The sequence below is a fragment of the Ananas comosus genome, linkage group 3, assembly GCF_001540865.1.
Source record: "Ananas comosus cultivar F153 linkage group 3, ASM154086v1, whole genome shotgun sequence".
NCBI classification, from domain to species: domain Eukaryota; kingdom Viridiplantae; phylum Streptophyta; class Magnoliopsida; order Poales; family Bromeliaceae; genus Ananas; species Ananas comosus.
This window is the reverse complement of record NC_033623.1, coordinates 12,409,659-12,436,599: the sequence shown is the minus strand read 5'-3', so window position 1 is coordinate 12,436,599 and position 26,941 is coordinate 12,409,659. Positions and strand designations below refer to the sequence as shown.

At 40.4% G+C, this 26,941-nt stretch overlaps 3 protein-coding genes across 4 annotated transcripts; 2 read left to right on the top strand and 1 right to left on the bottom strand.

Moving 5' to 3' along the window:
* On the top strand, positions 11,728 to 14,752 carry LOC109708232 (subtilisin-like protease SBT1.3). The gene has a single exon (XM_020229881.1). The coding sequence runs from the start codon at positions 11,915 to 11,917 to the stop codon at positions 14,267 to 14,269; it is 2,355 nt and encodes a 784-aa protein (XP_020085470.1). The 5' UTR covers positions 11,728 to 11,914; the 3' UTR covers positions 14,270 to 14,752.
* On the top strand, positions 16,503 to 18,742 carry LOC109707832 (subtilisin-like protease SBT1.2). The gene has a single exon (XM_020229359.1). It carries the CDS (start codon positions 16,503 to 16,505, stop codon positions 18,702 to 18,704), a length of 2,202 nt encoding a protein of 733 aa, XP_020084948.1. The 3' UTR covers positions 18,705 to 18,742.
* On the bottom strand, positions 20,851 to 26,658 carry LOC109708058 (bifunctional dTDP-4-dehydrorhamnose 3,5-epimerase/dTDP-4-dehydrorhamnose reductase). 2 transcript variants are annotated; one of them, XM_020229644.1, is made up of 3 exons: positions 26,026 to 26,658; positions 22,739 to 23,221; positions 20,851 to 21,041 (listed from the first exon to the last, which is right to left on the bottom strand). In XM_020229644.1, the coding sequence occupies exons 1-2, from the start codon at positions 26,503 to 26,505 to the stop codon at positions 22,769 to 22,771; spliced, it is 933 nt and encodes a 310-aa protein (XP_020085233.1). In that variant the 5' UTR covers positions 26,506 to 26,658; the 3' UTR covers positions 20,851 to 21,041; positions 22,739 to 22,768. The 2 variants fall into 2 exon arrangements, with proteins under 2 accessions (XP_020085233.1, XP_020085231.1); XM_020229642.1 differs by lacking the exon at positions 20,851 to 21,041 and having other exon boundaries at positions 22,458 to 23,221.

Here is a 26,941-nt window from a genome sequence, read left to right as displayed (position 1 = left end):
GAAAATAGCCAATCCTTCGCAAATGGTGCGTTTCCCGCACACAAAGCAACCAGCCCGATGCCTCCCACTCCATCAGGTTTAGGCCTTCTTAAAGTTTGCGGTTGAACTTTCTATGGATGCGAAAGCTTCGTTCAAAAGTTCCTATTGAGGCTGAAAGTTATCTACCCTTTATTATTTAGGATTCTCTACTAGTTGGCTTGGGTAGTGGCAGTTCAGTAGTTTCTTATCCTTGGCTCGGTTCGACTCTGTCTATCCTAATGCATCTTAGGACATAATTTCAGGGAAAGCTCTCTTTGGTTTATGGTTTAAGATTTCATTTGCTATGGTTAGACAGCGAGTGGCAACTTATCTATAAGAGGGCCTACTAAAAAACTCTCATCAAGATTTATTATACCACTAGATCTAAGTCTGGCTCAACACATATACTCAAAATCATGGATGCTGGTCAGACATAGGTTTATCTATCACTAATTTGAATTCAATCAGATCTGAAAAGCTTGGTATCTCTCTGGTAGGATCAACCTGACCATACTTATGTTCTAAGGATGTCCAAAGTTCCCTACTTATTTGGCACGTACAGAATATGTCATACAGTTTATCAGATAGGTACTAAGAATACCGGTTCAGGCCAATTGATAGTTTATCCACTTAGGATCTACAAGGCGGCGTTTACAGTTAAGTGAGGTGCCAGTTACATTTTCAGAGGGGAGCCGAGCGGATCACGGCTTGGCTTGGCTCCTAGTAAGACGGTCGGTAGCCACTGTAGGCTGGATTGCCACCTGAAGGTGCAGTTGCTATTCTCGACAGTGATCCGAGATACAGACACAAGCCCAAGTGTGGTGAGCAGACCTCATTGGTTCTCGCCACCTCTTAAAATTACGGACCATCGAAACGTTGAACGGCTTCGCCGAATACGAAAGTCCTCCATAATGACAAATCTGTTGCAAAGTAATCCCTAAAAATAATATCACAAAGACTGCTTCCAAGTTTTACAGATATAACAGTAAATTTTTCTAATAATGTTTGTAACAGTATGATCATGCAGATAAATATATATATATTATTTAGCAGTATTACAATCTTAACTTACACTAGTATTTTCAAGTAAACCTAAAAAAACAGCATGCATTATTTAGGTTTATATATACCGAATTAAGCAATATTAGCTTGGTGGCATGCCACATATATTTATCCTACAGCCAAAATTAGTATTCTACCATAAACTAAAGAAGACAAGAAAGAGAAAATAAAATCTTGCTTCTTACATTGTTGGAAAAATAGTTCTCTTCGAAATCTTTAGTATAATATTTAAAAAATATAAATAATTTTGTTTGAAGTACAACTTAGGCCACTGTTTTGAAAACGGTTGATAAGAAACGCAAATAAATAAAAACTAGAGAGAATAAAGCGGATTAGATGGAGCCGTGATCGAGGGTGCGATTGCACTGTCCTAGAAAGCAAGATTGCCCCTCCACGTACGAGGGCGGCAATCACTCTAGCGCATACATACGGACCTTCGTCCACCCCGTCGCACGGGCTTCAGGGTGGTGCAAGAACGAACCGTCACAGCTCCCTTCAGAGATCCAGCAAAACAGCTGGAAGAAGAAGGAGAAGAGAGAAAAGGAGGAGCTCGGGTTAGGGTTTCTGTATGTCACTACTAACCTAACCCAGCCCACTCACCCCTACCCTAGTAAATATGAGACCAAAAAGAAGAGTTCCAACGGGAATACACCTTGTCGCGAGTAGCACCGTTGGGCTGGTTTGAGTCCGAGGTGGACCCTTCGACTGCACCCAAATATGACTAATCCAGGTAAGTGCAAAAATAAAATAATAAAATGAAAAGTGGGAACAAAAATAAAAGTGAACCGGGTTCAGCGCGCGGCCGCCCGCCCGGCCGCTCGGCTCCGTGCTCGTGCCAGTGCGCGCGTGACGCGGTATTTAGACGAGAGCTCCACTCTCATTATCTTCCCAATAATAACAATGAGAATAAAGAAGTATATAAACCAAGCAAGTGAGAGGTCTCTTTCCAGTGGACTAAACACCACATGAAAAGAGACCAAAGCTTGGGCTCCCAGGCAAGGGCCTATTGATCAGTGGGCTGCCCACAAAGTCAAAGATCAAATTTAAGTTTAATTACATATGGCTTTTTCTAAAGAAGTTAAATCACTTGTTTTAAAATCAAATACTACATTCCCCCACATGATTAAAAATTCAAAAAATAAAAATAAAAACTGAAATTCAAAAATAACTCAAAAGGATGCTGGATCTCTGTATACCACGTATTCGCAGAAGTACTTGCGGGTTGAACCGGTCACTTAGCTGTTTGTCTATGTACATCCGAGACACAAATGGATGGACTTCGCTTGAACAAGGCCGTGTGATCGGATTTCCACAAACCGCAACAACATCGTACAGCTATTTAGTTCTAAGCGACGTGAGCGTATTACGGCCATGCCGCTGAGTATCTTTCATGTGATGTTTAGGAATCGCCCTCTTCCCATAGTTGCGCCGCACAAACTTCCACACACATAGTAGCCATCCTCAGGAAGGGTGTCTGTAAGGTCACACCCTGCCTATGGCTCTCGGAACATTCAGGGCTTAAAGCCTTCCTATCCACTTACAGAAAATGAGCACTGTCGCCATAGGGATGAGATCCAAAAACAGTGCTCCTCACAGCTACCTGCTTCGACTTTTTTCTACCCATGAACCTGCCAACAGGTTGGGTTGCCTCGCCGGGTAATTTCATTGTGCGCTAAGCCCCATCCCCCGACGATTTCTAGGACTCACAGTCCTAGACAACCCTTGGTGAGTGATCAGCCAATTCGTTTGAGATTCTCAAATTCAAGCACATACATTCTCCTCAGGATTGCTGAACTCGAGATAATTTATGTCTCACTTTCATAAATCTATTCATCTTGCGTCTCCACATTCTCTTGGGCCACATCTTATCGAATTGCAGATCTACAATCACAATGAATACACACTGGTGCTAAAGTCGCCTCCACTCAGTAGCAAATCATAAAAAAGAAATTCTCTTATCACTTAGCCTCTTTTACAGTGGTATTCTAATGCTTATAAGTTCAGATGTCCATAGTACGTCTAAGCCCAATCAAAGATTGATATTGGTTGACATTTCCAAGAAACAGCTGCCTCCTCCTAGTAGAAAAACAAATCCAGTAGTAGATTTACAATCAAGCTGTATCACTAATCAATTTGTCACTTATATCCTTCTAGTACTTGCGAGGAAAGCCACTTGTAATGTAATCCAAAGAATAGTTCCCTTTAGATATCCTCAAAACTCTTTCTAAAGCATCCATATGATCCTACGGATATTGGGTATATCTCTCAATCTGTTTTAAGCCATAAGCCCCAACATCAGGTCTAGTAAGTTATAATATCCCAAATGATCCTATAATCTGTGATATCTATTTCTGACCAATGGATCACCTCTATTCTCTTAGATGTTACACTAGAATTATAAGGTGGTCACTACAGGTTCTAACATCAAAATATCCAAACTTTTTCAATAAACTGTTCACTAATAGGTTGATTGGCCTCAGAACAATTTCTTTTGATTCTCTAATGATCTTCAATATTTGGAGAAATTTACATCTGTGGCCCCAAGATCTTCATATCAAAAAAAAATTTTTCTCATTCAGGAATTTCTTCACATCATGTATTACATTTAATTGGTACCAAAAATTAAAATCTCATCAACATATAAAACACAGATCACAATCTGTCCATTCTATTATTCCTTTGAATATACACATTCATCAGACATGTTTACATGAAATCCATTTGATACAACTAAAGAATCAAATTCCAAGTGCACCTGCTTTAGAGCTTGTTTAAGTCCCAATAATTTTAAAAAAAAGACTTTTTTCTCCGTCAATATTGCACACTTTATTTTCATTTGTTCCAGAAAACTACAATCCTTCAGGTTGACTTCATATAATCCCTCATTCTAAATCACATTCAAAGAAAAGCTGTCTTAACACCCTCCATCTGATGCACAATCAAAACTCGTGACAGAAGCTAAGGCCAACAATATCCTAAATGGAGTAATTCTAGCAACAAGTGTGCATACACATCAAAATAATCTACACCTGGCTTCTCGTGCAAAAACCTTGAGCCACTAGTCTAGTCCTGTATACTTTTCTACAGGAACATCAAGGTCTTCAACTTCTTCTTAAAGAGTCCATCTTACGCCTACAGGCTTACATCTATAGGCTAAATCTGTTAATTTCCCAAGTATATTCGTAGAATAATTGCATCCAGATTAATAGCCTCTTTCAAAAAGATTGCATCTACAGAATCATAGCTTGGTCAAAAGATAGAAGGAAGTATCTTATCAACGATAGGACACAAAAATCAATCTCCAACAAGTTTTCTCTACTCTTACGACGTTACTTCTCCTAGTTCAACCTCTACTGCTAGGCTCACTAACTCTAGGACACTAGAGCGACCTACATGCTCAACTGGCATAGGTTCTATCTACTCTAGTCCTAAAGGAAAGAATCTCAAAATACACTGCTCTCTGGCTTCAATCACTGTATTATTTAGAATCTCACTAATCTCAGAATTCACACTAGAATCTGTGTGTTTACTATCTAAAGATTAGCTATAAAAATTTATCTATCAGTCTAGGACCAATCTTCCTTTTCTTTTTTCAGGTAATCTTAACTTTAGCTAGGCAACCCCCACAACTTTAACAATAATTCATTAGGCTTCCTACCTTCCAAAGCTCATATAGGAGAAATATTAGAATTCTTTGGGGACGAGTTCTAATTTAAAATCACACTATGCAGAATCAAGCTGTCCCCCACAAGTTTCGCGGGTGCCACCTGAACTAGATATATCATCAGAGATATTCCATATCCATCAAGTTCGTAATTTTTTGCAAGCAACTCCATTAGATTGAAGGATGTATAAGGTGCATCACTGTTGATGTACAATTCCAAATTCCTTGACATGAAATACGTCATCTCATTTGAAGTAATAATTCACCTCCTCGATCAGATCTCAAATTTGATGATTTTTTATCCCTATATTGATTTTAACCTCAGCTTTATAAATTTTAAGATCTGCTCAAAAACCTAGTCTTGTCTTGATGCCAAATAAACATAACAATACTATCGAATAATTCTATCTATAAAGTCTACAAACTATTTATTTCCACCTCTAGTTAGGTCTAGTTCCATCACATAAACATCACTATTGCACAAAGTGTCTAACATATTCACAATCTCTACTACTGATTTAAAAGGTGTTTCTAGGCCTCCTTAGCCTGCCACACAATATTCACATTTACCATTTAGACAAATCAGATTTAGCGAATCAAAATCTAGATGCATTAATCTCTTAACATGATTTATCACATGTCCCAAGTCTTGCCATGACCAAAATCTCAGTTGAAACGACATTCAAAAACAAAGTGCTCACTTTCATTTAATAGGGGAGGAGATACAGATAACTTAAAACAAACCATCACTCAATCCTTTCCTACAAGAATCCACACCCTTAGTAATACTACCCTATATACATCAAAAACTAACAAAAACCCTGCTGAACTGAAAAGAGAACCACTAATCAAATTCTTCCTAATATCGGGAACATGGGGACTCCGTGCAAGGTTAGGGTCTTCCCAGAAGTCAAGTCTCAAATCCACTCGACCGTCCCAAGCACGCGGAGAAGAGCGGCATTCCCCATGTTCACCGATCCTCCACATGAGTCCTGAATAAGTGGCAAACCAGAGCGATCAGAACATGCATGAATATTTGCTCCGTATCTATCCAACCATCAGAAGAACTAAAGTAGGTTAACTTCAGCTAAACTAGATCCATAACCTGAAGTATGAGACAGAAGAGTCAGGTCCAGCAGCCAACATATTCATCTGGCGCCAGTGGACCGTTCTCTTTCTTCTTGGGTGCAGAAGGCCGAGTCTTGCGAAAATAGCAATCCTTCGCCAAAGTGGTTGGTCTTCCCGCCCCACACAAAGCAACCAGAGTTGCTCCCACTCCCATCAGGTTTAGGCTTCTTAAAAGTTTGGGTTGAACTTTCTTATGATGAAAGGCTTCTTCTTAAAGTTCCTATGAGGCTGAAAGTTCTACCTTATTTTTAGGATTCTCTACTAGTTGTTGGGTAGGGTTCAGTAGGTTTCTTATCCTTGGCTCGGTTCGACTCTTCTATCCTAATGGATCTAGGACATAATTCAGGGAAAGCTCTCTTTGCGTTATGGTTAAAATCATTTGCCATGGTTAGTACCGGAGGTGGCAACTTATCTATAAGAGTGGCTACTAAAAAAACTCTCATCAAGATTTATACCACTAGATCTAAGCTGCGCTCAACAATATACTCAAAATCATGGAGCTGGTCAGACATAGGTTTACTATCCACTAATTGAATTCAATCAGATCTGAAGCTTGGTATCTCTTCTGAGTAGGATCAACCTGACCAACTTTATTTTCTAAGGATGTCCAAATTCCTAGCTGATTGGGCACTACACGAATATGTCATACAGTTTTATCAGATAGGTACTAAGAATCCGGTTCAGGCAATGATAGTTTATCACGTTAGGATCTACAGGAGTACAGTTATAGGTGGATGTGCCAGTTACATTTTCAGATGGGGGGAGGAGCGATCCGGCTTGGGCTTGGCTCCTATAAACGGTCGGTTCCCGTAGCCTGGATTGCACCTGAAGGTGCATTGCTATTCTCGAAGGATCCGAGATAGCAGAACACAAGCAAGTGTGGTGAGCCAGAACCTCATTTGTTCTCGCCACCTCTTAAATTACGACCATCTGAAAGTGAACGCTTCGCCGAATACGAGTCCTCCATAATGACAAATCTGTTTTCAAGTAATCCTAAAATAATATCACAAGACTGTTCCAAGTTTTTACAGATATAACAGAAATTTTCTAAATATGTTGGTAACAGTATGATCATGCAGATAAATATATAATTATATTAGCAGTAATTACAATCTCTAACTATCAGCAGTATTTCAAGTAAACCTAAAAAACAGCATGCATATATTTTAGATTTATATAATACCGAATTATAGCAATATAGTTCATGCACATATATATTATCCTACAGCCAAATAGTATTACCAGTAAACTAAAAAGACAGAAAGAGAAAATAAAATCATTGCTTCTAGATTGTTGGAAAAAGTAGTTCTCTATTTCGAAACTTTTAGTCAAATATTTATATAATAATTTTGTTTGAAGACAACTTAGCCACTGTTTTGAAAACGTTGATTAAGACGAAATAAATAAAAACTATAGAGATAAAGGATTAGATGAGCCTGTGAGTCGAGGCGTGCGATTGCACTGTCCTAGAAGCAAGATGCCCCTCCACTACGAGCGCCGGCAATCACTCCTAGCGATACAACGACCTTCGTCCACCCGTCGCACGCTGTCAGGTGGTGCAAGAACGAACCGTCACAGCTTTCAGAGATCCAGCAAAACAGTGAAGAAGAAGGAGAAGAGAGAAAAGGGAGAGAGCTCGGTTAGGGTTCTGTATGTCACTACTAACCTAACCCAGCCACTCACCCTAGTAAATATGAGAGCAAAAGAAGAGTTCCAACGGGAAACCACCTTCCGAGTAGACCGTTGGGCTGTGAGTCCCGAGGTGCGACCCTGTCGACTGGACCAAATATGACCTAATCCAGGTAGGTCAAAAATAAAATAATAAAATGAAAAGTGTAACAAAAATAAAGTGAACCGCGGTTCACGCGCCGCCGCCGCCCGGCCCGCTCGTGCTCGTGCCGTGCGCGCGTGCGTGTATTTAGACGAGAGTCTCCACTCTCATCACTTCCCAAGTAATAACAATGAGAATAAAGAAGTATATTAAACCAAAGCAAGTGAGGGTCTCTTCTCAATGTGGGACTAAACACCACATGAAAAGAGACCAAAGCTTGGGCCTCCCAGGCAAGGCCCATTGACATGGGCTGCCCACAAAGTCCAAAGATCAAATTTAAGTCTTAATACATATGGCTTTTAAAGAAGTTTTAAATCACTTGTTTTAAAATCAAAATACTAACAATCTCAACCCTATATCTATCCATCCAAAGGCAAAATCTCAAAAACACCAACGCCATTGGTGCTTTTGAAAGTATTCTAGCTCTACCTATATATATATATATAATATATATATATATATATATATATATTATATATTAGAACTAGGCTGGAATATTATTAAGTAGCACCAAATGACTGGTGGCTTAAGTTTTTTGCCATTGATTAAAAGATGTGTGGTTAGGAATATGTGAGCCTCCTCTGATTGAATGAGTGGTTGTTGAATAGTATAATCTAACGTGTAAAATTAATCAAAGGTTAAATTTAATGGTGGTAAACTCGATAGCACAAAATGTTGTGCTATCGATAGTACCCAAGTCGGACTCTCTCTCTCTCTCTCATCCTCATCTCTCTCTCTCCTCGTCTCTCTCTTATATATATATATATATATAATATATATATATATTAGTTGGACTGGGCTACTATTTATAGCAAAATCATTGTGCTATCGTTTTTTAGCCTTTGGATCAACTCTTTCATATTTCTAACCATTAAAAAATACTATACCCAGTGGGGACCACTTAACCCTAGGGGGACCATTCAACTCTAACCGACTAATATCATTCTGACTCTTACAATTTTTCATCCAAAGGTTTAAAAACTTGATATAGCAAAAGAGCGTTTTACTATTATATAGTATTCAGCTAAATATATATAATATATATATATATATATATATATATATATAAATATATATTATATATATATATATATATATATATATATATGATTGACAATTAGAAATGAATTTTTATTTCTCAATTTTTTTAAAAAAATATAAGTTATTAGTATAGCATATGTTTTACTTTAAAAATAATTTATTTTATTTTAAAAATTAATTTGAAGTTCGAATACATTACTGATATTGAATATTTGGCAACACTTCTAATACACTAAATACTATATGTTTTATAACAAATTTTAAAATATATATATATATGGCTCTTCCCTTCAATTCAATTCTTTGGATTCCGAACCAACTGGGCGGTTGGAAGTCGTATCCATGTTTTTATTGCGAGTTTCTGAGTTTGGTGGTGACAATAAATTCCAGCATTGAAGCGAGTTGGTGCAGATATGAATTTTGCCAACGAGGATCCGATTCCCCCAGTTACCCAGTTAATTAAAGAAGATCATCGATGGTAAAAAATGAAAATAATAATAATAAAAATAATTAAAAAGGGGATATCAATAGTACTAAATATATAGGGTCCCACTCAAGAAAAAAGTTTAGAATATGACGATCACATTACTAACGTGGTATTTTCAGTCAATTAAAATGTATTCTTAAAATTTATCTATTCTATCATAATTTTAATTAAAAAAATATTTATATTAAATTTATATTTTTAAAAATAATAATAATTAACTGGTTATAAATAATATGGTATAACTGTAACACAGTATACTCCCTCTAGTGCAAGGGGCCCACCATTGTAGTGTTTTGTTGTCCTTTGCTATTTACTCCGTGGAATCTGATGTTGACTAGGAACTCCAAACTGTTTACGTCTTAATTAATAAATTATATTCTATTAAAATATATATATATATATATATATATTAAAATATTATAAATAAAAATTTGAATTTAAATTTAAAATTTGCATTTTCTATGACAATGCAAGCTTGCCAAGCGTCAGTATTGGACAACCGTGCCTCTTACTTGCAGTTGATCAGCAATACAAAATAAATTCTTCATTGCAATATTAACGACGGAATCACTTTGGGCACGTTTGTTTGGATGGAAGGGGGTGGAAGTGGAGAGGAGGAAGTTGTTTTCGTCCTAAACGATCATTTTTGTTGTTTGGTTCGCCGTAAAAAAATTATGGTTGAAACTTGAGTTAACCTCAAACGGCGTAATTGACTTTGCCCCATCGTGAGCCGAAGTCAATTACGGTAAAGAGGACTGAATAAAAATAATAAAATAATATAATAGATAAAGTTAGTTATATTTAAATATATTTAATTATGTTACTAATTATTTTTTTATTCAGTTAATATATCTAAAATATAATAAAAATTGATTAGTTAAGTTTTAATATTTTTTTTATTTAGTTTGTATATTTAAAATATAATAAAAATTGATTATAAGTATTAATATTTTTTTACTTTATAATTTTATTATTGTATTACTATAATTTATGTATAAAAAAATAATTTAGTTGTTTTAAATTAAATTTTAATTATATAAAAAATATAATTATATTATTTTTATTTATTAAAATATTTATTATTTATATATAAATTATAGTTTTATATTATACACTTCCTTCCAGACAAAAAGCAGAACTAATGGAACTTCACTTTCATAATTACGAAACAAATAACGGAAGAAGAAGTATTTTTCACGGAACTCCAGTTCAACCCAAAGTACACTTCCATTCAAAATTCAGTTTCGATGAAACAAACAAGCCCTTTGTGTATGAAATTTTTCTATGCACAATGGCACACTTAATATGCTCCTAAAAATACTCTACAAACATTATTGACAATAAAAATAACAATAAGATCAAACATGCCGAGACTTACACGGGAAGAGTTTTCTCGATGAACAAAAAAGGAGGGGAGAGACAAAATTGAGAGAAAAGATACTTAGTCGCCGTCTACGCTTTGCATGTCTTAGGGGCCGGGGGGAACAGAGTCTTAAAAACAGACACGGCCATGAGCTGTAGCAGGACACATCCGGACAGGAGCTGGACCATGCGGTTTCTAACTTTCTTACTGTCCATTATTGAAGTTGAGAGAGAAGCGCATCAAGAAATTTAGAGATTGGCTTCCTCTATCCAGTACAGGATTAAACTCGAGTCCTCTCTATGTAAAATTTCTCTTATTCTTTGGAAAATAAATAATTTTAAGAAAAAGCTTGCCTAACCCGAGTAAGTACTTGCTTGGTTGTAAAAAGAAAGAAGCGTGAATCATCATTTGTAGCTTCATTTTGTCCCTCTAGTTTTGGATTGATTCAAAGAACACAACCAGTGCTCGATCAAAACAGAGATTGAGCAGATCCATGTGGTTTAATAAGTACATGTAAAATATCAGCAATGTGGTGGTCGTGCACCAAACACGTGCTTCGACTAGTCGAGATTAAAGTTAAAGGCTCCACACATAGCATTAGCCCTTTCCAGTAAACAAAATCTCAACGGCTACATAAGTAATACTATTCAAATCACTCTACCCATCATCAATCGTTACTTTTGCTATTTTTTCCGTCTCTTGGAATTTATTCCAGTGCACAATTTAACTGTTACAAAATATTTAAAACCGACATACCTAGATTATATTTTTACTAATTAATTTTTTTAAAAAAATTATAATAGAATATAAAGTAAGGTATTACATTTATTAATTTTTAGATCAATAACGTCTGCATACTCTAAAAAAATATTTATATATAGTTTACGTCCCATCATTCCATAGCTATTATTACATTCTTTTGATTTTGCCAAAATTATTTTCTTATAATATTAAAACTCCAAAGAGTTGCTAAATTTTAGCACGGAGAATGGAGTCAAAAATGTATAATAATACTTTTTTAAATGTACAAATATCATTTGACTAAGCTTTTATAAATTTATTTATTAAAAATTTTTTTCTTTGCGCATCCTATTAGATTCGCAAAATATCTCGTTTATTAGATGCGCAAACTATCTCATGTATCCTCGCACCGCGCAGCAAAAATTAATTCGCTACATTCCACCGCGCATATACGAGCACACCCACCTCCTTTATTGCTCCATTCAATTATATGCTGCTACTTAAATCACGCTGAACGCATCTCCCACTCTCCACTGTCCACTCTCCACTCTCCACTCTCTCCAACTCCTCCCCGTCGCCATGGATAGAAGAAGCTCACGGAGGTGGAGATTTTTATCCCTCTTCCTCACCGCACTCCATCTGAATCCATCTCTATGCAGCGCCGCAGCCACAAAGGTTTCCCCCAGAACGTACATCATCCACATGGCCAAGTCGGAGATGCCCGGTTCCTTCTCGCACCACCGCGAGTGGTACGCTTCGACCGTGAGATCGATCACCGTCGCGTCCTCTTCTACCAAGCTCGAGGCAGAGGACCCGGCTCGGAGGATCCTCTACAGCTACGAAACCGCGTTCCACGGCTTCGCCGCGCGGCTCAGCGAAGCGGAAGCCGAGCAGCTGGAGAGCAGCGGCATCCCGGGCGTGGTGTCGGTGCTCCCGGAGACGGTGTACGAGCTACACACGACGAGGAGCCCGGAGTTCCTGGGCATAGGGCCGGACGTGAGCAGCAGCGTGTGGTCGTCGGTGCTCGCGGACCACGACGCGGTGGTGGGCGTGCTCGACACCGGGATCTGGCCCGAGAGCCCGAGCTTCAGCGACAAGGGCATGGGCCCCGTGCCCGCCCGGTGGAAGGGCGCGTGCGAGGTGGGGCGGGACTTCAAGCGCAGCTGCTGTAACAGGAAGATCGTGGGCGCCCGGATCTTCTACCGCGGCTACGAGGCCTCGGCCGGGTCGATCAACGGGACGAGCGAGTTCAAGTCGCCGCGGGACCAGGACGGGCACGGGACGCACACGGCCGCCACGGTGGCGGGCGCGGCCGTCCCGGGCGCCGACCTCTTCGGCTACGCGCGCGGCACGGCGCGCGGCATGGCGCCCCGTGCCCGCGTGGCGGCCTACAAGGTGTGCTGGACCGGCGGCTGCTTCAGCTCCGACATCCTCGCGGCGGTCGACCGCGCGGTGGCCGACGGCGTCGACGTGCTCTCCATCTCCCTCGGCGGCGGCGTCTCCTCGTACTACCGCGACAGCCTGTCCGTCGCCGCGTTCGGGGCGATGGAGATGGGCGTCTTCGTCGCCTGCTCGGCCGGGAACGGCGGGCCGGACCCCATCAGCCTCACCAACGTCTCCCCCTGGATAACCACCGTCGCCGCCAGCACCATGGATCGCGACTTCCCGGCCACCGTCGAGCTCGGCGGCGGGGCCAACTCCACCGGCGTCTCGCTCTACAGGGGCCGCCGCAACCTCTCCGCGCAGCGGCAGTACCCCGTGGTCTACATGGGCGGCAACTCCAGCGGCCCCGACCCGAGGTCGCTCTGCCTCGAAGGAACGCTGGATCCCCAGGCCGTCGCCGGCAAGATCGTCCTATGCGACCGCGGCATCAGCCCCCGCGTCCAGAAAGGCCAGGTCGTCAAGGACGCCGGCGGCGTCGGCATGATCTTGGCCAACACCGCGGCCAACGGCGAGGAGCTCGTCGCCGACAGCCACCTCTTGCCCGCTGTGGCCGTCGGCGAGGCCGCCGGGGAAGTGATCAAGCGCTACGCGAAGTCCGCTCCGCACCCGACCGCGACCCTGACGTTCCAAGGAACCAAGGTCGGCATCCGCCCGTCGCCGGTGGTCGCGGCCTTCTCCTCCAGAGGGCCCAACTTCCTCACCTTAGAAATCCTCAAACCGGACGTGGTGGCGCCGGGGGTGAACATCCTCGCCGCGTGGAGCGGCGCCGCCAGCCCCTCGAGCTTGGCCACGGACCGCCGCAGAGTCGGCTTCAACATCCTCTCCGGAACCTCCATGTCGTGCCCGCACGTCGGCGGAGTCGCCGCGCTCATCAAAGCCGCCCACCCGGAGTGGAGCCCCGCCGCCGTCAAGTCGGCATTGATGACCACCGCCTACGTCCACGACAACACGTTCCGCCCGCTCACCGATGCGGCGACCGGAGGCCCCTCCACGCCCTACGATCACGGCGCCGGCCACATCCGACCCTTGAAGGCCCTCGACCCCGGATTGGTCTACGACATAACTCCGGACGATTACTTTGAATTTCTCTGCACTCAGAAGCTCTCGCCGCTGCAGCTCAAGGTCTTCACCAAGTCCTCGAACAGAACATGCAGGCACACATTAGCTTCCGCAGGGGATCTGAATTACCCGGCGATTTCCGCCGTATTCACGGAGCAGCCGGCGTCAGCGCTGTCGCTCCATCGGACCGTAACCAACGTCGGCCCTCCGGCTTCGACGTACCGCGTGAAGGTCACGCCGTTCAAAGGTGCGGACGTAATAGTCGAGCCGAAGGCGCTTCATTTCACCAGCCAAAAGCAGAGGCTCACTTACAGGGTCTCCTTTCGAACAAAGTCGCCGCAGTCGGCGCCGGAGTTCGGAGCTTTGACGTGGACCGACGGAGTCCACTCGGTACGCAGCGCCGTCGTGCTAACTTGGCTGCCGCCTCTGTGAGCCGATTCGGTCGAATCCAGCGACACTAGTTTAGTGCAGCACAAACACCATGGTCGCCTCTTCCAAAGAGCCTGATACGATCAATCTTGTACTCGTAGGAAAGAGTTTAGTTTTTGTCGATGAAAAATAGCTTGTCGACTTTATGATGCTTCAATCAAGACAAGAGTATTATCTTATTGTGCTGAGATTTACTGAAGCCCTTAATCTAGTAGCTAGATTCCCATATTTTAAACCATCACAACTGCAAATCTTCTTTTGTAGTCGCCCCGAATTCTCTGCGCTTTGCTGCAATGTATGCGTCTGATTTGTCCAGAGTTTCATACGCCAAAATTCAGCATCCGATGCACCAGGTTGCTGTTGTCGAGATTATTTCCATATCATTTCCTATCGAATTGAACTGTCACCTAGCATGGTGTACGACGAGTAGAGTCAATTATAAACTCTTTTGGTTCCAATTCGTAAATAAGATTCTCATTTCTAGCATTTTATTACATATATTAATAATTATCATTCTGTTTTCTGTCTTGCTACTTCTTCGGTCAGCTCACGTTAGTTCTATTCGTATAGAAGTGTACCGTGGTGTGAATTATTCTCTCTCATCTCGTCTAATTAGGTAGCCCCTAATTGATTTTCGACGATCAGCAAGTTTTAAAAATTCGTTAGCTTAACACAACGAAATAAGTTAGATCTTAAGTCGTCCAATTGAGCATTATGTTGGGTCAGGTTTTGCACTTGCGTAAACCATGTTTATTCTGCTTGTACAACCTGATTCGTCTTACTTCATCTTCCTGTAAGATCGTTTGTTGATTTTTCTTAATGGTCTGTGTTTTCTGATCATTCTATTTTAAGGAAGGGTTTCAATCAAGAAATGATTAATTAAAGATTAGTGTGGAGTTTCGAGTTGATTAATATAAAGACCGAATTTGGCATCGTAAATAAAGGCGCATCTACTCTATCAACATTTAGATCGGCAACATGATTTGCATATTTATTTGTTTTCTTTCTTTTTATTTAGAAAATTTTCGTTCTTAGAAAGTTATTAATGCTTCCGTGCATCCTTCACTACTTGATCAATATTCAAAATTTATAAAATCAATAGCAAAAAAAAGAAAAAAAAAAACAATCTGTTGTTTGATCAGTATTCAAAATTGATCTGTACAGTGTTAGTACTGATGTGATCAATCCTATCCAACTATAAAGATTAGAAAGGAAGGGATCCAAATTAAACTATCAGAGGAGATTAAGGACCTCATTGCAACAATTAGAAAGTTAAAGATTAAATTGAAACTTGGCTATAAGAAAAAAAAATTATTATAATAATTAGCTGTAATTACTTAATTGGACGCTCAATAGAAACTTGAGTGAGAGGTTAGGGACCTCCTATATAAGTTACCCTTCCTAAATCAGTGGTTTGCAAGCATAAATATACCTTTCTATAGATTGTTCTCAATAAAAAAGGGATGAGAGTATAAAGGAAAACAAAATGCCATCCATACAATCTATAATAGGTTGTATATTTTAATTACTTCCTAAAAACTCAAAAATTTATAAGTTTTTTAGAAATTTTTATTAAAAAAATTGACAAAATAAGTGGACTGATCCAACTCACCCAAATTCTCGAATGCACATCTTACACCCGAGTCTAGAGTGCATGGGAAACATTACTTGGGCGGGTAATTTCCAATTACTAGTACATAAACTTCAACTCAAGTTTCAATTTACTCCTTGAATATTTAAATTTGATATTCAGGGTTAGTTCTAGTGTCGCTTTCTTTTAGTTTCTAAACTTTCAGTAATATTTTATTTTAATTATTATTTTAGAGTAAAAATTATTGCTTAAATCTAATTCATCTATAAGTACATCATGAATTTAAAAGGACAAGGTTTTTACTGCTTTAACTTCCATTTGACAACCTTAAGTTTGTCCTAATGTGTGAACTTAATTGCAATGCACTCACCCTTTTTCTGTGGTATGCAAATTAATGTACTCCTTCAATTTCATTTAGTCCTGAAGATATTCCAAATCCAAAAATGAATCCACTACAGTAATGTATATACCTTTTTTTTTTTTGACCAACTGTACTGTTAAAATCCTTCCCAAACTGTCGCCAAGTTTTATTTTAGTTACTACTTGCCAATAACTCTCGTATGCTCTTCCAATCCACACTGCCTATAAATCACTGCTCGTAGCGACGAACTTATTTTATCTCTTCCACCTTCTCCTCATTGCACCATGGAGAGCCACAGTGCAACATGTTTCTTCTTCTTTTTTGCGATCGTGCTCGCATTCTTTGCTATTAGAGGAGATGGTTTGCAACGTCGCACTTACATCGTTCGCGTTCGTGCACCCGAAAATACGTCCTTTGTACATTCCAAAGATCTGACGAACTGGTACAGATCATTCCTGCCGCCGATCCCTGCAAACGTAGCAGACTCGCGACTTATCTACACTTACAGCGCTGCGATCGTCGGGTTCACGGCGAACTTAACGGAGGACGAAGTCAGATACGTGGAGAAGAAGGAGGACACGTTGAAGGTCTATCCCGACCGCATTCTATCTCTCTTGACCACACATACACCGGCATTCTTGGGTCTACAAGCTCCTCATGGATTCTGGGACACCAACGGCATGGGCAAAGGGGTCATTATCGGAGTTCTCGATACGGGGATCAAACCCGGTCACCCTTCCTTTGATGGCACAGGAATGCCTTCTCCGCCTCCGAAGTGGAAGGGGGCTTGTAAATTCGAAAAACCTTACTGCAACAATAAGCTCATCGGGGCGAGAAAATTCACCCAAGGTCGCGGAGAAGATCCTACCGACTTCGTCGGGCACGGGACTCACACTGCAGGCACAGCTGCAGGGAATTTCGTGAAGAAAGCAAACGTACTCGGGAATGGCAACGGCACGGCCGTCGGCATGGCGCCGTACGCGCACATCGCCATGTATCAAGTTTGTCAGTCCATAGGCTGCTATGTATCCGACATCCTGGCTGGAATCAACGCCGCGATAAACGACGGGGTGGACGTGCTGTCTCTCTCCCTCGGGGGTGAATCGCAACCTTTCTCCGACGACATGATCGCCATCGGCGCCTTCAGCGCGATGGAGAAGGGGGTCTTCGTAAGCTGCGCTGCAGGCAATTCCGGCCCGACGCATACCACGCTCAGCAATGAGGCACCATGGATCCTGACGGTCGGGGCAAGCAGCATGGATCGAAAGATAAAGGCGACCGTGAAGCTCGGCAATGGGCAAGAGGTGGAAGGCGAATCAGCATTTCAACCCGCCGACTTTCCCTCCAAAATGATTCCCCTCGTGTACCCGATAGGTACTCAGCTCTCTAACTGCAATCGTGCCTCCCTGTTTAGTAGTAATGTCACGGGAAAGGTGGTCGTCTGCGATCGAGCTGGTGGCCCGAGGATCGAAATAGGCACCGCCGTCAAGGAGGCAGGCGGCGCTGCACTCGTTATCTTAAACAAAGAGACCGACGGATGCACGACGCTTGCGGAAGCTCACTATCTCCCGGCATCAGACGTGAGCTATATCAACGGATCGAAGATACTTTCGTACCTCAACTCGACGGATAAACCGCTGGCCACAATTTCTTTCCAAGGCACCAGTTTAGGAACTTCCCCGGCTCCCGTCGTTACTTTCTTCTCTTCTCGGGGGCCTAGCCTCCAGAGCCCTGGCATTCTGAAGCCTGACATCATTGGCCCCGGTCTGAACGTTGTCGCGGCATGGCCTTTCCAAATTGGGCCATCAGAAACAAATGTTACCTCCACGACTTTCAATATGATATCCGGGACTTCGATGTCCACCCCCCATCTGAGTGGCATTGCAGCGCTGATCAAAGGCGCGCATCCGGATTGGTCACCCGCGGCGATCAAGTCGGCTATCATGACGACATCGGATACGACCGATCGTGACGGCAAACCAATCAAGGACGAGACGTTGCAGCCCGCAAGCTTTTTTGCCATGGGCGCCGGCCACGTGAATCCGTCAAAAGCTGCTAACCCCGGTCTTGTTTACGACCTGCGTGCCGACGATTACATACCTTACCTTTGTGGACTGGGTTACACAGACCAGCAAGTTGAAGCAATCACTCATCGTAAGATCAATTGCGCGACGATAAAGAAGATCAGCGAGGCCGAGCTGAACTATCCATCTATAGCTGTTAGCCTAGAGCTAGGCCACCTAACCGTGAATCGGACGCTGACGAATGTGGAAGAAGAACGCTCGACGTACACCGTTGCGATCGATGTGCCGAAAGATATATCTGTGAGTGTGTCCCCAGAGACGTTGGAGTTTTCGAAGTTAAAGGAGACGAAGAGCTTTACAGTGAGCTTGAGTTGGAATCCTAAAACAACGACGCACACTGAGGGAGCCTTTAGGTGGGTGTCAACCAAGTATGTTGTAAGGAGTCCCATTGTCATTTTCTAGAATAACAAGTATTCGTAAGATGCAAAACTAGCATCTCATTTTCCCTAATAAATCAAACTTCGTGGTATCTTTTTCTCTTGTACAAGATATTGGTCACAAAATTTCCCTAAATAATGAGCCCTGTCGTCTCTCCTTTTCGTTTTTCTTTTTAAGAAAAATGCTTCAATACACCGACTTATTTAAATCTGACCGTTTATTTTTTGAAGATATGATTGACTTTTAATTATTAGTAACATACTTAACATGTTACCAATTAAAATCAATTGTATGGACAATGTTGGAAAATAAATGCTAATCAAATACCAAATTAATAGTTTCCAATACTTTGTCTCGTTATTTAATTTTGTTATTTACCAAATTAGATAGTAGCTAATTTTATAAGTAACTAACCCCGAAATTAAAATTTAACTTGAGTTTTTAATTTATATTTATTATAGTATAAATTAAAATTTAAACGAGTATCAAATTTTAAATTTAAATTGTTAATTCAATATTAAAGTAACATAAAAGTTCAAAAATATTAATCTATTTTAAATTCGAGTTTAAATTATACTGTACTTATAAACCCAACTTTTATTTTTTATTTAAATAAAAATTTTCTATTTTTGAAAATAAAATTCAAATTGTAAATTCAATATTGAAACAGCTTTAAAGTTCGAAAATATTAATCAAATTTAAATTTTAAATTTGGATCTAATTTGAATCTCGATGGCTCTATTAGCTCTATTAGTTTGATATTTTAGATTTGAATTATTCTTGTTATATTAGTTAAAATTTTATTAAATTTAATAACTCCATTGATTGTCAATTATTCTAATTCATTTTTCTTAAAATTATTAAATTTGATAAAAAAAATTATAAATTCAATAAAATCTCCTTTTTAACAAAACTATTTTGTTTTAAAAATTAAAAGTAAGGGCTCGTTCCAAAAGAATTTGAAAGTTGAGGGTGCTCTTTATAGTTGAAGGGGTCATTGGAAACTTTCATGTACGAAGCGACGAAGGGTAGCCAAATAGTAATGCTAGGCTCGATCTCATAAATGGCAAAAGTCCAAAATTACCCACACAAGTATAGCATGAAGTGAATTTTTTAATGACCAAAAGACCCCCAATAGAGGTACGGGTTAACCGGTACCGGAAAACAAATAGCATGTCACCAGCTTTGTCTTACTAAATCATAGCCGTTCACTGTAGTAAATTAATGGACAGGATTAAAGTGGTGTATAGTTGGTTGTGGTCGCTAATTTATCTATCTTTCTTTTTTAAGATCATGTTGAATTGTTGATTGATAATGTAGAGGAAAACTAGCCTTTCTGAATTCGGGTCTTATCAGAAGATGTGGAAACAATGAATAATTCTAGCTAGATCATATATAGTTTATGTATCAATTAATTGGACTGAAAAGAAGTTTTCGTACAAAGTACTAGAACATTATTTCCATGGGCATAGCACGAAATTAACAAGTTCCTGTCATTGCTGAAACATTGTGTTCCATCCCTTCCATCTAAAAGAACGATCAATTTCCACCACGGCGAAGATTCACTACGCAAAAATCTAAAGAATGAAGAAGAGACTCTTCATGCAGAGTTATCCTAACCTGTAAAATCTGAACTATTCATCAAGATCACACTTTTCCAAATTTTAAAAGTGAATCTTTCAGTTTTATAAGCGAATTGAGCCGTCAAATTTAAACCACTGGCTGAGAAGGAAGGCATAAAAAAAAAAATTTCCCTGCCGAATATTTTTTTTTTTTTTGAGAGATAGGTAGCATGCTACCCGATTCGTTTATTTCATTTAGAAATAAACTTAGCTGGAAAAGTGAATCAATTAGGATTCGAACTTGGGACCTCGAATACCAACCGCCAAACCTTTTACCACTTGCTCTAGGGACGGTCGGCCCCTGCCGAATATTTGATCAGCACCAACTCATATCAAACTTGCTACTTAAGTTAGGATATAATGGAAAACAGATACTATAAACAAAGTTGGCATCATAAGCCTCAACAGCGAAGATATAATGGGTGCTCATTTGTTGCTGAAGTTATTCTCCGTGGAAGTGAAAGAAGAAAAAGCTGATAATAATAGTTTCAGAAGTAACACCAACTCTGGTTATAGTACAACAAAGAAAACATTATACATCATAGGAATTACTCTGAGATCGCCCAACTTAATTGACGGAACAACTAAACAGAAAGTGTCAATTTCCAGCATTAAATCTTTTTTCGCCTTTCCATACTGTTACACTTAAGAAGCCAAAGGCTATTACCAGAGATGAACCACCATTTCATGTTTATTAATGAATAATACACTACTCCACAACAAATTGAAATAAAAATAACTAAAAGGAAGAGAGCGTCTCCGATAGTCGAAAGCTGCTAACCCCGGTCTTGTTTACGACCTGCGTGCCGACGATTACATACCTTACCTTTGTGGACTGGGTTACACAGACCAGCAAGTTGAAGCAATCACTCATCGTAAGATCAATTGCGCGACGATAAAGAAGATCAGCGAGGCCGAGCTGAACTATCCATCTATAGTTGTTAGCTTAGAGCTAGGCCACCTAACCGTGAATCGGACGCTGACGAATGTGGAAGAAGAAAGCTCGACGTACACCGTTGCGATCGATATGCCGAAAGATATATCTGTGAGTGTGTCACCAAAGACATTGGAGTTTTCGAAGTTGAAGGAGACGAAGAGCTTTACAATGAGCTTAAGTTGGAATCCTAAAACAACGACGCACACTGAAGGAGTCTTTAGGTGGGTGTCAACTAAGTATGTTGTAAGGAGTCCCATTGTCATTTTCTAGAATAACAAGTATTCGTAACAAGCAAAACTAGCATCTCATTTTCCCTAATAAATCAAATTTCGTGGTATCTTTTTCTCTTGTACAAGATATTGGTCACAAAATTTCCCATAATAATGAGCCATGTGGCCTCTTCTTTTCGTTTATCTTTCTTAATGCTGTGATTTTAAATGTTTTCAGTATAGTTGGTTGTGGTCGCTAATTTATCTTTCTTTCTATTTTAAGATCAAATTGAAATGTGGATTGATAATGTAGAGGAAAACTAGCCTTTCTGAATTCGGGTCTTATCAAAAGATGCGGAAACAATGAATAATTCTAGCTAGATCATATAAAATAAAACAATTATGTATCAATTAATTGGATTGAATAGAAGTTTTCGCACAAAGTAGTAAAACATTCTTTCCTTTGGGCATAGCACGAAATTAACAAGTTCCTGTCATTGCTGAAACATTGTGTTCCATCTCTTCCATCTAAAAGGATGATCAATTTCCACCGCTTGAAGGTTCACTACACAGAAATCTACAGAATGAATAAGAGACTCTTCATGCATGCCAAGTTATCCTAACCTGTAAAATCTGAACCATTCGTCAAGATACTCTTTTTCAGATTTTAAAAGTGAATCTTTCAGTTTTTTTCAGATTTTAAAAGTGAATCTTTCAGTTTTATAAGCGAATTGAACCGTAGAATTTAAACCACTGTGTCACGAACTTTTGGGCCAGGGACCGGGCTACATAGAAATTTTTCTAAGTCCCTAACACCTGGCTGAGAAGGAAGGCATCAAAAAAAAAATTTCCCTGCTGAATATTTGATCAGCATCAACTCATATCAAACTTGCTACTTCAGTTAGGATATAATGGAAAACAGACACCATAAACAAAGTTGGCATCAAAAGGCTCAACAGCAAAGATATAATGGGTGCTCATTTGTTGCTGAAGTTGTTTTCCGTGGAAGTGAAAGAAGTAAAAGCTGATAAAAATAGTTTCAGAAGTAACACCAACTCTAGTTATAGTACAACAAAGAAAACATTACACATCATCGGAATTACTCTGAGATCGCCCAACTTAATTGACAGAACAACTAAACAGAAAGTGTCAATTTCCAGCATTAAATCTTTTTTTGCCTTTCCATACTGTTACACGTAAGAAGTCAAAGGCTATTACCAGAGATGAACCACCATTTCATGTTTATTAATGAATAATACACTACTCCACAACAAATTGAAATAAAAATAACTAAAAGGAAGAGAGTGTCTCCAATAGTCCTCAAGCCTTGGATGTTTTCTGATTTGGCTTAAAGACGTATTTAACGAGCGACTCCTTAATCGGAAGGAGTTCCGGGAACTCTTCCTTCAATTTGGTGACATCAAGCTCATTGTTGCTCCTAGGAGCGACTATCACCTTTGCCTGCTCCTCTAAAGTGAAGTTCTTCCAGGTGAAGGTTGGGTCTATGTAGTCCCTGTACATCTCTAAGATCTCATTGTGGCTGACCACGCCGGGGTTAGTGAAGTTCCAGATCCCGGTGAGGTTTCGCTTCGCCATTTCGATCGAGATGGGGAGGAGTTCGTCTAAGATGGTCATGGAGTTTGGAATGTTGACGACCTTTTCATACCGGGTGATTTTGGTGATGAAATTGCGTGGGTTTGATAGATCGGATGAAATTGGCATCCGGACGCGAAGAGTACAGACATTCTCGTAGTTTTTGAGAAGCTCTTCGACCTGTCAATAATAAATGACGAAAAACCGCCGTTGAAGTGCAAAAGTTAGAGATAAACTTTCACCAATAGCAGTCCACAAGTAGCAATAGAAAGTGATTTGTTGAAGAATAGAAGACAGTCAATGACAAAGAATTTTTCTCTTTGCTAGTATGTAAACCATGGTAGAACGAAGAAATGATGAGGCATCTGGAAGTTCACAGAAGGCAGAATAACTCTTTGAATTCCATCTTCTTCACATACTAAGAATCACTTGAAGGATGCCACCTGGCTATTTGGTAGATTGTGCTAAATGGGCCGTAAGCAAAGAGGTCGTTCATGGACGAAAAGTCAAACAAGAGTGAAAAATCTTAAGCAAAATAGACTAGTCAGGTTACATAGAAGCAAAGAAATAATGAAGGATGGCAGTAAAAAGAGGAAATATCTTAAAGGAACAAACACATCATTTGGCAGGGTAAGGTGTCTTTGATTCCCTCCAAGAAAAGGACCTCCTTAAGACTAATCCACTTCTAAAACATTTTAGCATTCTTAAACTTTATACAAAAGGAAGCACGATAGTACTATCTACGGATATGTCCTCTAGTGGACAACCTCTCTTAGATATATTGGAGTTACGCTAAAAAGTGTCACAGATGCTTTCTGAAGTTTCTAACATCATTTTACATCCTAGATATCAAATTAGGAAAATGCAGACTTACAGTCGGCAAAGACAGTAATGATCTCAAAACATTGTGATAGCTTTTTGTTAGAGAGAAATTTATAATTTATCGTAAATATGCAATTAGAAGTCATTCTTAATATTTAACCAATGAAAACAGACACCGGGATTTTGTCTGCAGAAGAGCTTTTTCCAGATATCTTGGAAAAGCCTTAAAATTGGTAAGGCAAGTCAGAGGAAACTGACTAGCATGACAAAGGAGAAACTAACCCTGCGGTACAGGACAAAAGAACTACTAACAGAACAGGCAGATTCACAAATCTGGTTTTAAATTATCACCTAGAGCTATCTAGAATAGTGAAGGGTTATTGTTGTCCCCGATATACCAATCTCCTAATATCCTGGATCAGACCCACTCAACAACGCCATATTCATCACACAAGAGGTGTCATAGACATTGCAGTACTAGATATGACCTCAAAGGTAGTACAAATACTCTACATCGCTTACAATTATGATCAAAAGATTATGTTCTAACAAAAATGAAACTTATTTAATGAGTAGGGCTAAAGTTTAATAATTTATGATAAATTTAAGAAAAACAGTAGCAATATCGAAACCGTACAAGGACCACCAGGTCCACCAGTACATTTTATCCTTATTAATTGTGTCTGTACTTGTAGTGAAACCATATGCGACAGCACCAGCAATTAAATGTGTGAATTTATTACCAATTTTTTTGATAAAAAAAAGTACTTTAAGCAAGAAAAGAAATATGAGGGCACAAGATAGTGCTGTTTGTGGTGTGAAAAACAAAAGATTGTGTTTTACTGAAGTTGTAAGATTTGAATAAGAAGTGGCCTCTGTTTATGTCCATCTCTCACTATTAATTGCCAAATTATGTATTCATATGTATGTTCTTAGTAAATTCGAATGCTCCATACATGGTTGATAATTATACTCGGTTTTTATATACGTATCTTGAAAGAATCTTTACGACTGTATAAACGTTCTTCAAAAGTCGTTTTGTTGCATAAATGCCAGATAATAAAAGACTCATTCCGATGCAAAGCCAGGTGTAAATAAGACAACATCGATGCTTCTGTCAAAAAATTTGTAACTTCCACTAGCATATATGTAACTTTGAGTACATTCGAGGACACGGTAATGTAAATGAACAATTTTTTGCAGGAATCTATTTGCAGTGTTCTGAGATATATATATATATATATATATATATATATATATATGTAATTTTTACCAACCATATTGGTAATTGGCTACATAAGATACTTTGCAAGGTGTCAAATACTTTTTAGATGAGTTGGACTCGTAACACGCATTACATTTCATTACTATAGATAAGAATATATTGCATGTAGAAGACTCAATAAATTTATAAAAAGTCAACAAGAATGCAAACTATTAAGCCAAATAGATTAGTCAACTTACGTAAAAGCAAAAAAAAAAAAATAATGATGGACGGGTGTGAAAAGATGAAATATTTCAAGGGAGTAAAGACACCATTCAACAACGACCACTTAGAGAGCATGATAATGTCCCGCCAAGACATTTCTCAGCAGGGGAAGGTGTTTTTGATTCCCTTAAAGAAAAAAGGCCTCCTTGAGACTAATTCACTCTAAAAACGTTTTAACGCTCTTAAACTTCTATACAAAAGAGAGGAGACGATACTACTATTCCACATAACCTCTTCTTAGACGTATTGGATTTATGCTAAGAAAATGCAGATTTACAATTGGTTAGGACAGCTATGGATCGCCATTTTCGCCAGAATCTGATGTACATAGGAGATCATCAACTCTCAAAACATTGCCGCAAATACGGAATTAGGAGTCATTCCTAAGATCTAACCAACGCAAACAGACAACGGAATTTTGTCTGCAGAAGAGGAGATTTTTTTTTTCCACAGATCTTAGAAAAGCTTCAGAATTGGTTAGACGAGTCAGAGGAAAAAGGACGAAAGAACAAGTACGTACTAATAGAAAGGGGGCAGATTCGGAAATTTGTTCTCGAATTATCATTCAGAGCTAAGCTAAGCTAAGGTAAGCTATCTTGAGTGGCAGTGAATGGCTATTGCTGTGCCTGATATCTCCCGGATCAGATCTACTCAAAACATGCGCGCAACATACCATGGCTTTGGTCTTGGAGTAGAAGGAGCCGAGGAAGTTGGGGGCGTCGTCCTCCGTGAAGCCGAGGCCGGAGCCGAGGGGGTGGAGGTCGTCGTACTCGAAGATGCAGCCGGTGGCGAAGTTGACGAGGAGGAGGCGGCGGTCGCGGCAGACGTCGGCGAGGGTGAGGGTGCCGGCGACGTTGGCGCGGACGGTCTCGACGCGGTGGCGCTCGCACCAGTCGACGTTGGGCCGGCCGGTGACGCCGGCCGCGTTGAAGACGTGGGTGGGGCGGCAGGCGTCGAGGTCGGCCTCCAGCTGCGCGCGGCTCTCCAGCCGGCCGGCGCCGTACGCGAACGCGATGCCGCGCTCGCCGCACAGCCGCCCCAGCAGCCCCCCGATCCACCCCGTCCGCCCGTAGATCAGGAACTTCAGGGCCCCCGCCGCCCCGCCGCCCTGCTCGCCCGCCGCCGACACCACGCCGTTGCTCTCCAGCCCCATCCGTCTGCTGCTGCTTTTTTTCCTCTTTCTCTTTTTTGGATTTTTTGGGCCGGCGGTTCGAGACGGCAGCGATCCGCGGGGCGGGGGGATTGCGTCTGGCGAGAGAGCGGGCGCAGTGTATGAGTTGGTGTGATATTCCCACGCACGAATAGTTTAGTGGTGGTTTGGTTGGATCATGTAGCTAGCTGTAATAATCTGTATGATTAGACTATGTATCCGGGATGCATATAATTGGACTTACTTAAACAGGTGATTATAGTTGTATTTGTCTTTTCTGTTTGTCACTTTGAAGACAATTTCCAGTATCAACCTGTAATTGATAATTCCATTTGAAAATTTGGTTTTTTTTTCTCCCAAATGTAGCAAACCATCTGTATCTATTTATCAAGTTAATTAACTAGGCTAAAAACACGCAAAGTGTTAATAGTAAAGTAAA